The sequence below is a fragment of the Rattus rattus genome, chromosome 15, assembly GCF_011064425.1.
Source record: "Rattus rattus isolate New Zealand chromosome 15, Rrattus_CSIRO_v1, whole genome shotgun sequence".
Lineage (NCBI taxonomy): Eukaryota > Metazoa > Chordata > Mammalia > Rodentia > Muridae > Rattus > Rattus rattus.
The window spans coordinates 9,866,439-9,880,002 of NC_046168.1; the positions used below are offsets into that span (position 1 = coordinate 9,866,439).

A 13,564-nucleotide genomic window follows, 5' to 3' on the forward strand; every position below is an offset into this window, starting at 1 on the left:
GCCATTTGTTTGGAAACCCAGGTGTAGTCATGTAGGGGACAGCGTGATGAAGAATTAGAGACTTGAGGCACACAAGTAGCAGGTGGGGAAGACAGCCTACAGTAATTGAGAGACTGAGTCCTTCTTCCCCACCTCCCCTTTAAACTCTTCTTTCACTTAATAAGAGGAAATGCAAAGCCCCTAAGGTGTTTGGCCTTTCCAGAGGAAGTGAAGAGGTTTGAATTGTTGTAGTAAAAAAAGATGTGGGTGGAGTAATGTGAACCTGGCAAAATATCTGAGCTTTACTTTTACTTCATTAAGGAAGCCTGTCATTATGTTTTATAGATTATAATAATGAAGATGAATTTGGAAGAAAGCTGAGGTTCCTCTTGCAACAGCTTCCACCTGTTAATTACAGTTTGTTAAAGTTTCTGTGTAGGTTTTTAGCCAATGTAGCATCACATCATGAAGAAATTTGGTCTGCAAATTCTTTGGCTGCTGTTTTTGGTCCAGATGTCTTCCAGTAAGTTATTTCACAACTTTTAAGTTTTTAAAAATTGGATCCGTGGAGTGGAATCATTGTCTTCCCAAGGATCATAGGATGCTTGGTGAACCATTATTTTTTATAGTATATCTGATTAATTCTCAGAGCATTGCTGTGTTCAGGGTACAAATTAGGTTTTATGGATGGGAAAACTGAGGCACAGAATGATGACATAAATTGCTCAGTTTCATAAATGACTCACTGGTGGTTTTCTCATTTACCTGTAATTAATTTAAGAACTCAGCTCAATTTAAGCTTTTATTCTTAGCATTTACACGGATGTGGAGGATATGAAAGAGCAAGAAATCGTGAGCAGGATAATGGCGGGACTTCTGGAAAATTATTATGAGTTTTTTGAGAATGAAGAGGAAGATTTTTCATCAAATGATTTGAGTTCAATTACTGAGCAGGTGAGCATACCTAATATTCTGTTTCCTAGAAAATATAACCCTATGCTCTTACTGGCTTGACATGAACTTACATAGAATTTATTTTCTAAACTAGAGGTGGTTCTGTGATTGTTTTGTAATTAATCCATGTGGCATATGATTTGATTTCATACCCTTACCCCTACTTTGTGATCTCAGTTTAGGTCCTAAGCAAAAGGAATTTATTATAGATTAATTTACAGTGCTGGGGATTTTACCTAGGGCTTTGAACATGCTAGGTAATCACTCTATCACTGAGATAAATGTTCAGATAGGGAAAAGTCGGAGAACATGGTAGAAATTGTTTTGTACTTTATTTTCCAGCCTCACTATTAACCTAGAAATTATTGATTTTGTGTAGCCCAGACTGCCCTTGAAATCTAGATAACTTCTTTTTCTTGAGTGTTGGGATTTCAGATATACCAACACTTGGCTAGTGGATAATTTTAAATTCTATGACTTTAATAAATTATTCAAATCCATGAGTTATGTATTGATTTTTAGATTGTTTTACTTTTGGTTTTTATTGTTGTGTGAGGACAGTGTCTTAATTTAGCCCAGACTGGCCTTGACCTCAGTAGGTAGCCTAGGCTAATCTTAAGTTGCACTAGCTTTTCCAGTGCTGGGATTAGCTTCCATGCCTCTTGTAGCTCAGGCTGGCTTCAGACTTGCTGTGTAGGCAGAAATGACCTTGAGCTTCTGCTCTTTCTGCCTCTACCTCCCTGGTAGGATTTTAGGCATTCACTACCACACTTGGTTTTATGAAGAACTGTTTACAGTCTGCCTGAGTTATATCCTTAGTTCCTACATTTTAACGTTTTTCTTTTTCCTTTATGAATTAGGAATTTTAGAGTGAATAATTACAATTTTTTTATAATTTATAAAACCATTAATAATCGAGACTCCTGAGGTTTAGAATTTGTGAGTTAGAGATCTGCTGTCACAGGCCTTTTTTTTTGAGACAGTCTCATTGTATATCTCTGGCTGACCCGAGACTTAACTACAGACCACAGACTCACCTCTACCTTACAGATCTGTTTGCCCCCCTCCGCGGCCGGGTGCTGGGGATAAAGGCATGAGCCACCACACCACACCCCGATAGCCTATCGATGTCGGCCTCCTCTAGCACACAGTGTGATCTTGACCTGCTTGTGTAGCATAGATTGGCCTTGAATTACTGATGCCCTTAGCTCAGGTTTCCAAGTGCTGGGATTATTGGCATGTGTCTCCACACTTAGCTTCAGGCGATTGTTGCTTGAGGATAAATATCAAGAGGACAGGTCAGTAGCTGTCATAAAGGTTTTGATTTGTGACTGGGTCTCATGCAATCTGAAGCTGACCTGGAATTCCTTACATAGCCAAGGCTTGCCTCGGGCGTCCAGTTCTGTGGCTTCCCCTTTCAGTGTTGCCATTACAGGCATGCCCCACTATTGCCTGGCTGATACTTACACTTTAATGTCTCGATAGTTAGAAGTCTGTCTGTTGAGGAATTCTGTATGTCACCCTTCTTTAAGTTATATTTTAATCCCATAGTTCTTTTAGAATTAAGATTAATAGCTGTTTAAAATAAAATAGCAGTATGTGTGTTTATATCATTGATTTTTCTGCTTTCAAGATTTTTGACTTGCTAGAAAATGGTGACGACAACTTTATTCATAGATGCCTAAAGTTTACAGTGTACGCCTTGGTTGTGCTTTATATTGTGATGTGATTTTGTTTTGTTTTTTTGTCCTTTAATTTTCTTACTTATGTCGAATTATATGTCTATGTTTATGTCATTATTTTTATATTTTTTCAAGCATTAGAAAAATTGATTTTAAAATATATTGTGCTTTACAAAGGATGATACTTAAGACTGAGAATAAATGTGGAAATTCTGTTTGCCCATGGATGGAAAAAGATATTAGTGAGGTTGTTGTGGTTGTACATGTCTTTGATCCCAGCACTCAGGAGGATCTCTAAGTTTGAGAGCAGGCTGGTCTGCAGAGCGAGTTCCAGGACAGCCAGGACTGCACAGAGAAACCCAATCTTGGAAAAAAAAAAAGGAAAAGATCATAGTATATTGAGCAAAATATCTCCAAGAAAGAGGGTGGTGAGGTGGGTTTTGAAGTAGGGATATATGCTTAATTATCAGTTGCTAATTACAGAGGTCTCTTTTTTTAAAAAAAATACTTAATTTTATGTTTACGTGAATGGTTGTCTATGCACCATGTGCATGCCTGATGCCCTCACAGGCTAGAAAAGGGTGTTGGATCTTGTGCAACTGGAGGTATATATACTGGGAATTGAACCTGGGATACTGGAAGAGCAGCCAGTGCTTTTAGCCATTGAGCCATCTCTCCAGTTCCTAGGGTATATTTTTTAACTCATTAAAAAATAAACTTAAAAAAACCAAACTTGTTTTTTAAGCAGTTTTGATTTGTTAGTAGAATTGATAAGGTATTTGAGTAAAGTAAGATAGTCTCACACTCTGAGCAGTTGTGTTTTAATTGCTTTACCAAATACCTCTTAAGTCTTGTTTGCATATTTTAAGATACCTGTAAGTATGACTGTCTGGCAGTGCTTTGCTTTTTATTTTAATTTTGATATCTGAAGAAGCCAAGTTGATTCGGTACTGTTGGAGTTTCGTTCCACTGACCCAGGTTTTTAGTTGTTAAACTCTCCTGAAGGTAGTAGGTGGTCTTATTCATTATATGTGTTGAAGTGATGAATAGGGAATGTTTGAGAAATGATGAAGTCAGGTGGACTTTGAGTGGGCTCTGTGAATGGTGAGAATCCAGTGAGGAGGTCTTCTGAAGATGGGAGTGATGACTGTTTCTTTATGCGCGTGAGAAGGCCCTAGAGGAGGGAGTTACAGCAGTCAAAGAAAGAAGAGATGGAAGTGTGGGGGAAGGTTTTCCTGAAGGGAAGTCGAGGCAGCTACACAGGGCAAGTTCAAGTTTACTTACAAATAAAGAATTGTTGAGCAGAAGGCCAAGTGGACAAAGGAAAGATGAAGAACCTTCAAGGATTAATTTGGAATGAGAGGACATTTTACTGTATTCTTCGTGTCCTCTCTTGCTCTAAGTAATTGAATCGGTTATTACTGGAGGAAGTTCCATGGATGGAACTAGGAACTGGAATTGAGAAACTCCTACAGGTTGTATTTTTAGTTGAATGTAATAATGCTGATGAAATACTGCCAGTTATGTAAGGTTTATGGACTTGAATATGACACATGCAGCATGAGGTAACAGGAGGTTTTCAGAGTTCCCCAGAGCTGTTGGCTAGTGAAACAACGACTTTATAAATAATTCTTATTTTTTTAATTTTTGAGATTGTGTGGTATATGCCTATTTGTAGGCTAGAGGACAACATGGGTTTCTTCCACTGTTAGGAGATGGAGGTCTCACTGAATTAGGTGCTCATTGATTGTTCTAGATCAGCTGGTCTGTGTGTCCTGGCATCTTCCTGACTCTGTGTCCCTGGTACTAAATTTACAGGTATACATGACCATGTCTGACTTTTCTATGGCATCTGTGGATCCAGATGGAGGTCCTAATGCTTGTGTGGTGGTGTGGTGTGTGGTGTGTGGTGTGTGTGGTGGTGTGGTGGTGTGGTGGTGTGGTGGTGTGGTTTGGTGTGCTCGCTGAGCCAACTGAGGAATCCAACTTACCTTAGCTGTGTGTATGTTTGTTTGTTTGTTTGTTTGGGATGCATATGTGTTTGTATGTACATGGGACATGTATGTACATGTATATTGCCTGCATGTGGAGACTGAAGGTTAGCATTGATGTCTTCCTTGATTACTTTTTACTTTGTTTATTGTGGTAGGGTCTCTCATCATACTGAGACTTTACTGACTTGGGCCAGTCTAGCTAGCTAGCTTGCTTTGGGAACCCTGTCTCTGCATCTTGAACACTGGGATTACAGGCAGGCCATCATTCTTACCTGGCTTTGTATATGTATGGCTCTGGGAATCTGAACTCTAACCTCATACTTGCATGTTACGCACTCTACCCTCTGAGCCATCTCCTTAGTCCCCTTCATGATTTATAAAAGTGATACACGTTAAAATAGTACCTTTTAACTAAAAATAGGTGGACTGGATTAGTATTTATTCTGTTTAAATAAAAATGAGTTCTATAAATCTATTGTATGTGGGTGATCCGGGTGGGTGTCATGGTTCCTTGTGGAGGTTGGAGGACACTTTGGGGAAGTTGTTTTTTCCTTGCTGTATAGGTTCTGAGGAGCAATGTTGAGGACATCTAGTGAGGCTTGATGGCAAGAGCCTTTATCTGCTATCTGTCCAGCTCACTGCCCCCTTTGAAGTTTTTTTCATCATTGTTTTATGGAGTAGATGAGGCATTGCATTTATAAGCACAACAAATTAAATGGAGTCTGTCATGTATTTACAGATTGAAGCCATTGACTTTGGTTGTTGTTTTAAGATACCATAGGTTATACCCCAGTCTTGGGTATGCCAGGCAGGCAGTGTATCGCTGAGCTGTATCCTCCAGCCATTGACTGTTGTTGAGCTTTCATCTGACAGATACCAGTTACTGTTGAGAAGCTCCCACTTGGGTTTATGTAGTTTAGTTTAGGCAGTCATGTTGATAAGACTGGGTCATGGGTGTAGTGTTTGATAATTCTAGGAGACATAGTCTCAAAGCAAATTTTCTGTCTCTCTCTGGCTTTTACAATCTCCATGCCTTCTTTGTCAATGGTCCTTTAGGTGCAGGAGTTCTTGTTTATTAACAGTCTATATACCAGTTAGGGTTGGCACCCACAATCAGCTCGTTCTCTGTGTTTTGATCAGTTGTGGTTGTCTGGCTAGTTTGACTGGGCTGTAGCACAAGATGTGCTGCTATTTTAGTGACTAGAATTAGCTTATAAAAGCTATTAGGGTCTTGCTGAGTAGCTCACATTGGCCTGAAAGTCATTGTGGAGCCCAGGCAGGCTTGAACTGTTATAGGATTGTGCCACCACATCCAACTGCTTCCTTTAGACAACCTTAAAATATATTTCACTTAAAATGGTTTATTAACTTTTCTTTAGTGTTAGTGGTCTTTGTTACTTGTTTTCGTTAATGATTACTTAGTAGAGTTGGTTTGATGATGGAGACATTTTATACATCCTACTAGAAAAATATAATTACAACTTTGCTTAATAGTTAAAATGTGGCGCTGGAGAAATGTGGTCAGAACACTGACTGCTCTTCCAGGGGTCCTGAGTTCAATTCCCAGCACCCACATGGCAGCTCACAACTGTCTGTAACTCCAGTATTTGCTACCCTTATACAGATATACATGTAGGCAACACAGCAGTGCACATAAAATAAAAGTAAATTACTTAAGAAATAGTTAAAATGTAAGTTCCTTGTTTCAGGATTTTATTTTTACTTTTTTGGGGACAATGATGGAGACTGAACCCAGTATCTTGTAAATGCTAGGCAAGTGTTCTACCACAGAGCTACGTCACTAGTTAGGGTTCCATTTCTTCATGAAAAAAAATTAATTAGATATTAACTGACACTTTCTGAAACATAGCTAACGCCTAAAGCATTTCACTCCTCTTTTCTCCTTGGTAGGGTTTCACTGTGTGTCTCTGGCTTGCCTAGAATATTGTGTGCAGACCAGGCTGGCCTGGAACTTAGAGATCTACCTGCCTCTGCCTCCTGAGTGCTGTGACTAAAGACAAGTGCCACCTCAGCTGAAGTCAACACTTTAATAATACACTTATTCCCCCCCCCCAATGTATCCTGAGCTGGCTTTGCTGTGTGGGATGACCTTGAACTTTTAATAATTCTGCCTCTGTCTCCCAGTTACTGGGTTTACACATATGTTCCACCCAAGTCAATATCTTTGTGCCCTCTTTTTTATACTTAATATTAAATGGCCTGTATAATATACCTAGAAGGTGGAGAAAGGAATTCAATGTCTTTCATATTAAATTTAGGAAAGTAGTTTGAAAATGAAGCTTTAAAATTTCTTGAGACAGGTCTTAATGTATAGTCCTGGCCAATTAGAACTTGCATTGATTCTCCTGCCCTCAGCTCCCTAGTGTTGGAATTGCCTGTGCACCATGCCCAGCAAGAATGACATTCTTACTGTTACATGCAAGTTTTTTTTTAAGATTATAACATTATTCATATTTGTTCTGCATCAAAATGCTGTTTGACATAAACAAAATTAAAATTAAAAAGTTATATTTGTCTTGTTTTTATACTTGCTTATTTTTATTGTTGTTTAGTTTTGTAGTGTTGGTGATTGAACCTGGGCCCTTGAGCATGTTAGATAAGTGTTTTCCTTGTTGTATAATTTTATTTTATTTTGGCAATTTATAGGAGAGATTGGATTAGGAAATTTAAAAATGAGTAGCTTGCCTTTATACTATTTTTTTTAGAATAGTGTATTTAGGTAAGCTTTATTGAATTTCATCCTGAAATTCCTCTGTTTGTAGGTTAATGAACTTTCTGAGGAAGAAGAAGAAGATGAGAAGCTGGACCATGTAGAAGAACTTCCAGAAGAAGGTGTAGAGAAGTCAGCTGGCGTGCCCGAGGTGCTGCAGTCACGGATGGCTGAAAACACCCAGGAGTCAGACAGTGTGATAGCACCAGCAAGGTACAGACTTCAGTGGAGCCAGCGTTCACTGCAGACTCAAGCAAGCACCAACAGATGCGCTTGTGAAGCTGAGCTGGGGGTACAGCTAGTGTGGGGGAGTTGGCTTAGCATGTGCAGGGCCCTGGGTGCTGGAAAGAGGAAAGAAAAGGAAATCCTTTTGGCTGGACATGTGGCATGTCCCTGTAATCCCAGCCTTAGGGAGGCAGAGGTGAGAGGATCTCTTTCAGCAGGAGGCCAGGCCATGCAGGCTGTACACAGTAAGACCCCTTCTCAGAAAAAGACATAAAAAAGAGTATAAAAAAGAGCAAAAAGAAAACTAAAATCCATTAAGGAGCTTTTATTTGCTGCAGTCCCACTTCAGAAATAAAGACTTGTGTATACTTTTCTTAAAATTTGTTTTCATATTATCTAGTTAGTTGGGTTGGGTGAGATTTTATAACCTTTGAAGTAGAATTTCTATGTTGTGACAGACCATGACCTTTTCAAAGAAACCATGTAATTGGGCTCATGGTTTGATGGAGTGAGAGCCCATGATGACAATAAGGCCACACTTTCCTGTTCTCAGTTTCACCAGCTGGGGACCAAGTATTTAAACATAAGAGCCTATGGGGACTATTTTCTTCCAAATTACCACATTGACTTTTAAAATATATTTTGTTTTAAATTATGTGTATGTGTGGGAGTATGTATACATGAGTGCAGTGTTCATAGAGGACAGATGGGTAATATGACTTTGGTCATTCTGGCTATAGCAGAATTCCTCAAATGTGCTAAGACATGTTCTCCCCTTGAGCCTTTGCAGTTTCTTTTTATTTAGATATATAATCCTCTAGATATTTGCTTATTTCTTTCAAATTCTTTGTAAATGTTACTTTTCAGTATTGACTTTTTTTAAAATTCTTTTCTATTTTGTCTATAATGGTTGTGGCCATGTAATTGCTATATTTTGGATCTTAAATGCCCATCTGAGTTCTTTGTTAAAGTTATATTCTCCAGGGTAGTGGTATTGGGAAGTGAATACACCTTCAAGAGGTAAGATCTAGTGGTTGGTTAGGTCATCAGGAGCCCCTGAATGGTATTTTGGGGTCCCTTTCTCCTCCTCTTTGCTTCTTGGCCATAAGGTTAGTGGTCTTTGTTGATTCCTATTGTCTTCCAGTACTGGCACGCAGAGCACAATTAACAGACTTTTGATTACTTATAAGTGTCACATGCATGTGTGCATGACTTTGTGCAGTTTTGTTCAGCCATGAACCACTCACTGAACCTAGATCTGCTTACGCTAAACTAGCTAAAATCTTAACCATCTGCCTGTTTTTTCCCATTCTCCTGCAGTGTTGGGGTTATAGATGCATATCATGCAACTTTTGCATGTGTACTGCAATCTCAGCTCTTCATTTTTGCACAGCAAGTATTTTACCCAGTGAGCCATCTTCCCTACTCTACTTTTGTATTGATATTTACAGCACTAAGTTGCCCATCAAAATGCTGAATATGGTGTGGTGTACAAACTTTAGTTTTCCAATGTGGATGTATTTTTTATCTACCTGATGTAAATGTTGTCTGGAGGCTTACTGTTAACTTGGGCCTAGTCCTGGAAGCTCCAGCTTCTGTCCAGTCTAATTTAGGCTTACAATGTTTCCAGCCTCTGAGACTTACTGCTGAGTAGGCTCCCTGTTCTTGTTCTGAGCTCTGACTGGCTCTTCAGTTCAGTCAAACTCCTCTCCAGACTGACTGGTTCAGTTTGGCTTCTCTCTCTGCTTCTCTTGAGTTGCTTTGCTTGATCTTGTATGAACTCTGTTGATCCGTACTGCTCTCCTGGCTCCGGCTCACTCTCCAGCTCATTCTGTCTTTATCTGTATCTAGCTTGTTCTCTCTCTGCAGCCTGTTTTTGTACAGCTGTCCCAGTAAAAATGCCTCCTTTCTGTACTGCCTGTCAAGTAGCTTCCCTTTTCTCCTCTTGAGAGAGTTGGGCTTATTGTATTCTGTTAAGTCTTTCTCTGATTTATCCCTTTGTCTGCTACTCAATTAGAAGTCAAACATAGGTGCTTCTTTCTGTAACCTAACTTTACCTTCATTGTTTGGGATCAAAGGTGTGTACTAAGGGTTCTGTATTCTAGCCAGACAGGTTAAAGGTGTGTGGTAAAGCTGACACTATCTGGTAAGAATTACATTCGCGAAGTCTAGTCCATTTGTATTTGGCAACCTTGGAGAAAGTATTCTACTATATCCTATCTTGGTGACTCCAAAGTTCTGTACCCAAATCACTTTCTATCATAATTTGAATTTATCAACCTAAAAATAATTTTAGACCTTAAAACATTTTCTTAAATCCTGAATAACTTAAGCTTAATTGTGAGACTATAGCTGTCTAGTCTTCAGCCTCATCAGAGGCCTGAGAAGGATAAATATTATTTCAGTAAACAGAAAATGTAGAGCAAGCAGCTTCCTAAACTGTAGAAATGACAGAGACCGCTGGCCATCAGGACAGCGACCAGAGAATCCCCTGCAGTGTTGGAGCATCTGTCTTCTTGGCCTACTGGCCCAGAATGTCTGACAGAATTCTGTGCAACAGGAATTACATGAAGGACTTATATACCTTGTCCTGGCAGAGTTCAACGTTCGACTTTCTTTTGTGTCCTGCTTGTCCACTGCTCAGGCAGCCAACTGTCAGCAGTTGAAGCAAGGGCAGGGCAGGTTCTTGAGCAGTGGCCGTTTGCCACAATTGAAGCAAACCCCATAAGGAGGTTCTTCAGTGCTCATTATCTTCTTTGCAGTAGAATGGGGAGCTGACATGTCTCACTGTCAAAACAGTCTTAAATTAGTAAGACATCTTTAAATGCCACATTATGAAGACCACCTATCTCAGTATATTGAATAGGCCAATGGTGCTTGTCTCTAGCTATTTACATCTGATTAACTTAGAAGACATCTAAGCCTGGCTTAGCCTAGCTGAGCCTAACTGAGCCTAGCAACCATACATTTGGTTGACTATTAACTTGCATTTCTTACTTATCCTAAACAATTTGTAATGGTAGCTTTCAAATGAACTAGAACAGGTGTTTGCTGTTTGCACAGAACCTGTAGTGGAGAGGCATGGGGCAGTTTTGCCCAGTGGTATTGTTACTAGAGCCTAGGTGGGTTTGTTATTGTGGGGCCCCATCAGCATCTTGGAAACCATTTGGGCAGTTTATATTATTTTTTGTGAAGCATTTTCTGCCCCTTAAGATGTTTCATTTGTCCAGTGGTCTCCAGAGCCAGTTGTATGCTTTTATTCTCCTAGGAAGATAAAAACCCTGCTCCAACCCTAATTTGGGGGTGGGGTGGGGTTCCTTTATATCTTTCCTCAAACAAGATGTTTTTTGGCAATAGAGAATATCTTTCAATTGATACTAAAAAATATTCTTTTGAATATTTGAAACCAAATATACCTTAGTGGATAAATATACCTATTTCCATATATTATATATATATGTATATATATATTTATAGGTTTAATTGTATATTTTCAGATCACAAAGGACATTCACTTTGAATTTCAGCTTGTTTTTTGCAAGCAGCTTTTAAATTTCAATCATTGTAATTCTTATATGCCTGCCTCTGCCTCCCAAGTATTGGAATCAAAGGTGTGTACCTCCCAAGTGCCGGGGTTAAAGGTGTGAGCCGTCATCATCCTATCCACCGTTAACTCTAGCATTTAAAAAGCAACTAATTTATAGAGATCTGCCTGTCTCTGCTAGGATTAAAGGTATGGGCTACTTGCCTTCTCAAATATTTTATCTTAGCTCCAAATCATTCTAGTTCTTAGAGATCTATAAAACAAGTCTGAATTGTGTTAACCCTGTGAATTTACTTAAGATATTTTAAATCTTTTTTTTTGTAAATACCAATCAATAAGAATATCCTTTTTATTGAAGAAGAAAACTCAAAAACTGATGTCCAAGATAGTGCAGGCCATGTGGCAGTCCACAGTCCAGTATTCTAACGTGGGATTAAGACAGGTCATTTAAGAAAGTCCAGGACTTTCATGCCAGTAAGGCAAGTATGACTTTGGCAGATTAATTTTAATGGTAGGGCGGTTGGTACCTTTTCAAAGGCCAACACACCTGCTGTGTCCTGCTTATGGACAACCTGGACAGTCTGAATGTTCTTAATACCTTTTACTATTTTTCTCACAAGCATTCTTTTATGGTTTGTTTATGAGATTGGAGGAATGTTACTTTTGTGTTTTCCATTGCAACAAGTCACTTCCTATAAATTCATGGCTCTGTTGGCCACATGTTACTTGAATTTTCCTATTTGTCCTTCTGGTCCTAAATACTTGACCTATCTTGCATTTTGATTCACTTGAGATAAAGTTCTAATCCCTAGAATATGAATATTTACCTCAAATATTTTTTACCACAGTTCTTTTTCTGCTTTCCTCCTGCAGGAAACTCCTGTTCTCTTGCTCAGTCACCAGGACCGAGCCCTTTTGTTCTCCTCCTTCCTGTACTCCTTGCCTCACAAACAGTTCCTCTTTCACCGGCAATTTTTCCAGTTGCAAAGCCAACTTTGCAACTTTTTAAGAAACGAGAGAGCAGACAATGGACTTGGCCCTCCACCATTAATCAGTAATCAAACTGCCCCATAACTGGATCATATGGAGGTATCTTCTTAATTGAGGTTTCCTCCTTGTGTCAAGTTGACACAGACTAACCAGCATATATATTTATATATTTTTATAAGACAAAGCAATGGAGAGCAAGCCAGTGTCCTCTGCATCAGCTCCTAGAGTTCCTGTCCTAAGCCTGTGATGTGGAAGTATAAAAACCTTTCCTCTTCAATGTGCTTTTGTCATGGTGTGCCATCACAGCATTAGAAACCCTAACTGAGACAATAAATATGTTTATAGTTTGTTTTATCTAACTAAGTATTGGGAACTTACGTTGTTTCATACACTTACTTAGAGAAATATTTATTTTTTGAGATATGTCCTAAGCATGCGTACCAGGCTACCTTGAATCCACAGAGATCTGTCTGCTCCACTTTTCCAGTGCTAGGATTAACGCCATGTGTCATTATATCCTGATGAAAATACGTTTTTAGGGCTGTAGAGATGGCTCAGTGGTTAAGAGCACTGACTGTTCTTCCAGAGGACCTGAGTTCAAATCCCAGCAACCACATGGTGGTTTACAACCATCTGTAGTGGGATCTGGTGCCCTCTTCTGATGTGTCTGAAGACAGCTGCAGTGTACTTACATATAATAAAAAGCAAAACAACACAACAACAAAAAAATCCCCAGAAAATATGTTTTTAAATGGTTTTCTATGTAGTTAGTAATTTTTTCTGCCCTAGTAACAATAGTGGCATTGTGGGTACTTTATATCAGATCATTGATTGATAGATTCCTCTTGAAAATTTAAGTCACTGTATATTTCTTCTTTCAGATATTTGTTTTTGCATCTCAGCTCACCTGTTTACATGCTATAATAGTTTATTTGTATGTATGTATTAATATGTTCAAATACCCAGGTAGGATGTGTTTCTCACTGCCCTGTGTTCTGTTTGTAGCATTTTGGAGTGAGCAGTCAGAGCAGCTGTAGCACAGACTAACAGTCAGCAAGAAACTTTTACTGAAAACTATTTACTAAAGTCATAAAAAGGGAGCAATCGCTCTCCTTTTTTTTTTTTTTCGGAGCTGGGGACCGAACCCAGGGCCTTGTGCTTGCTAGGCAAGCGCTCTACCACTGAGCTAAATCCCCAACCCAGCAATATCTCTTTAAAACAATTTGGAGTCTCTGTCTTGCTTGGGAGATTTTTGAATGTATAAATGTGACTTTACATATATATATTTAATTACCATGGACAACTCATGAGTTTTCTATAAAGTATCTTTTTATGCCCAGCATAACCAAGTTTTTCTTCCTAATATTGGATACAGATAAAGAGCTATGTCATATTAAAAATTAAACTCAGTCTGTTCAACAGGAGAATATAGTATGATAAGCATGCCATGATCAAGACAGGCATA

General features: G+C 38.9%; 1 protein-coding gene across 11 annotated transcripts in view; it reads left to right on the forward strand.

The window, feature by feature from the left end:
* Fam13b (family with sequence similarity 13 member B) overlaps window positions 1-13,564 on the forward strand; it is a 79,104-nt gene that overhangs the window by 25,784 nt on the left and 39,756 nt on the right. For all 11 annotated transcript variants that reach the window (XM_032885995.1, XM_032885990.1, XM_032885989.1 and 8 more), the window contains 3 exons: window positions 325-502; window positions 792-933; window positions 7,393-7,553. In XM_032885995.1, coding sequence (XP_032741886.1) covers window positions 325-502; window positions 792-933; window positions 7,393-7,553 — 481 coding nt within the window. The remainder of the gene's footprint in view (window positions 1-324; window positions 503-791; window positions 934-7,392; window positions 7,554-13,564) is intronic.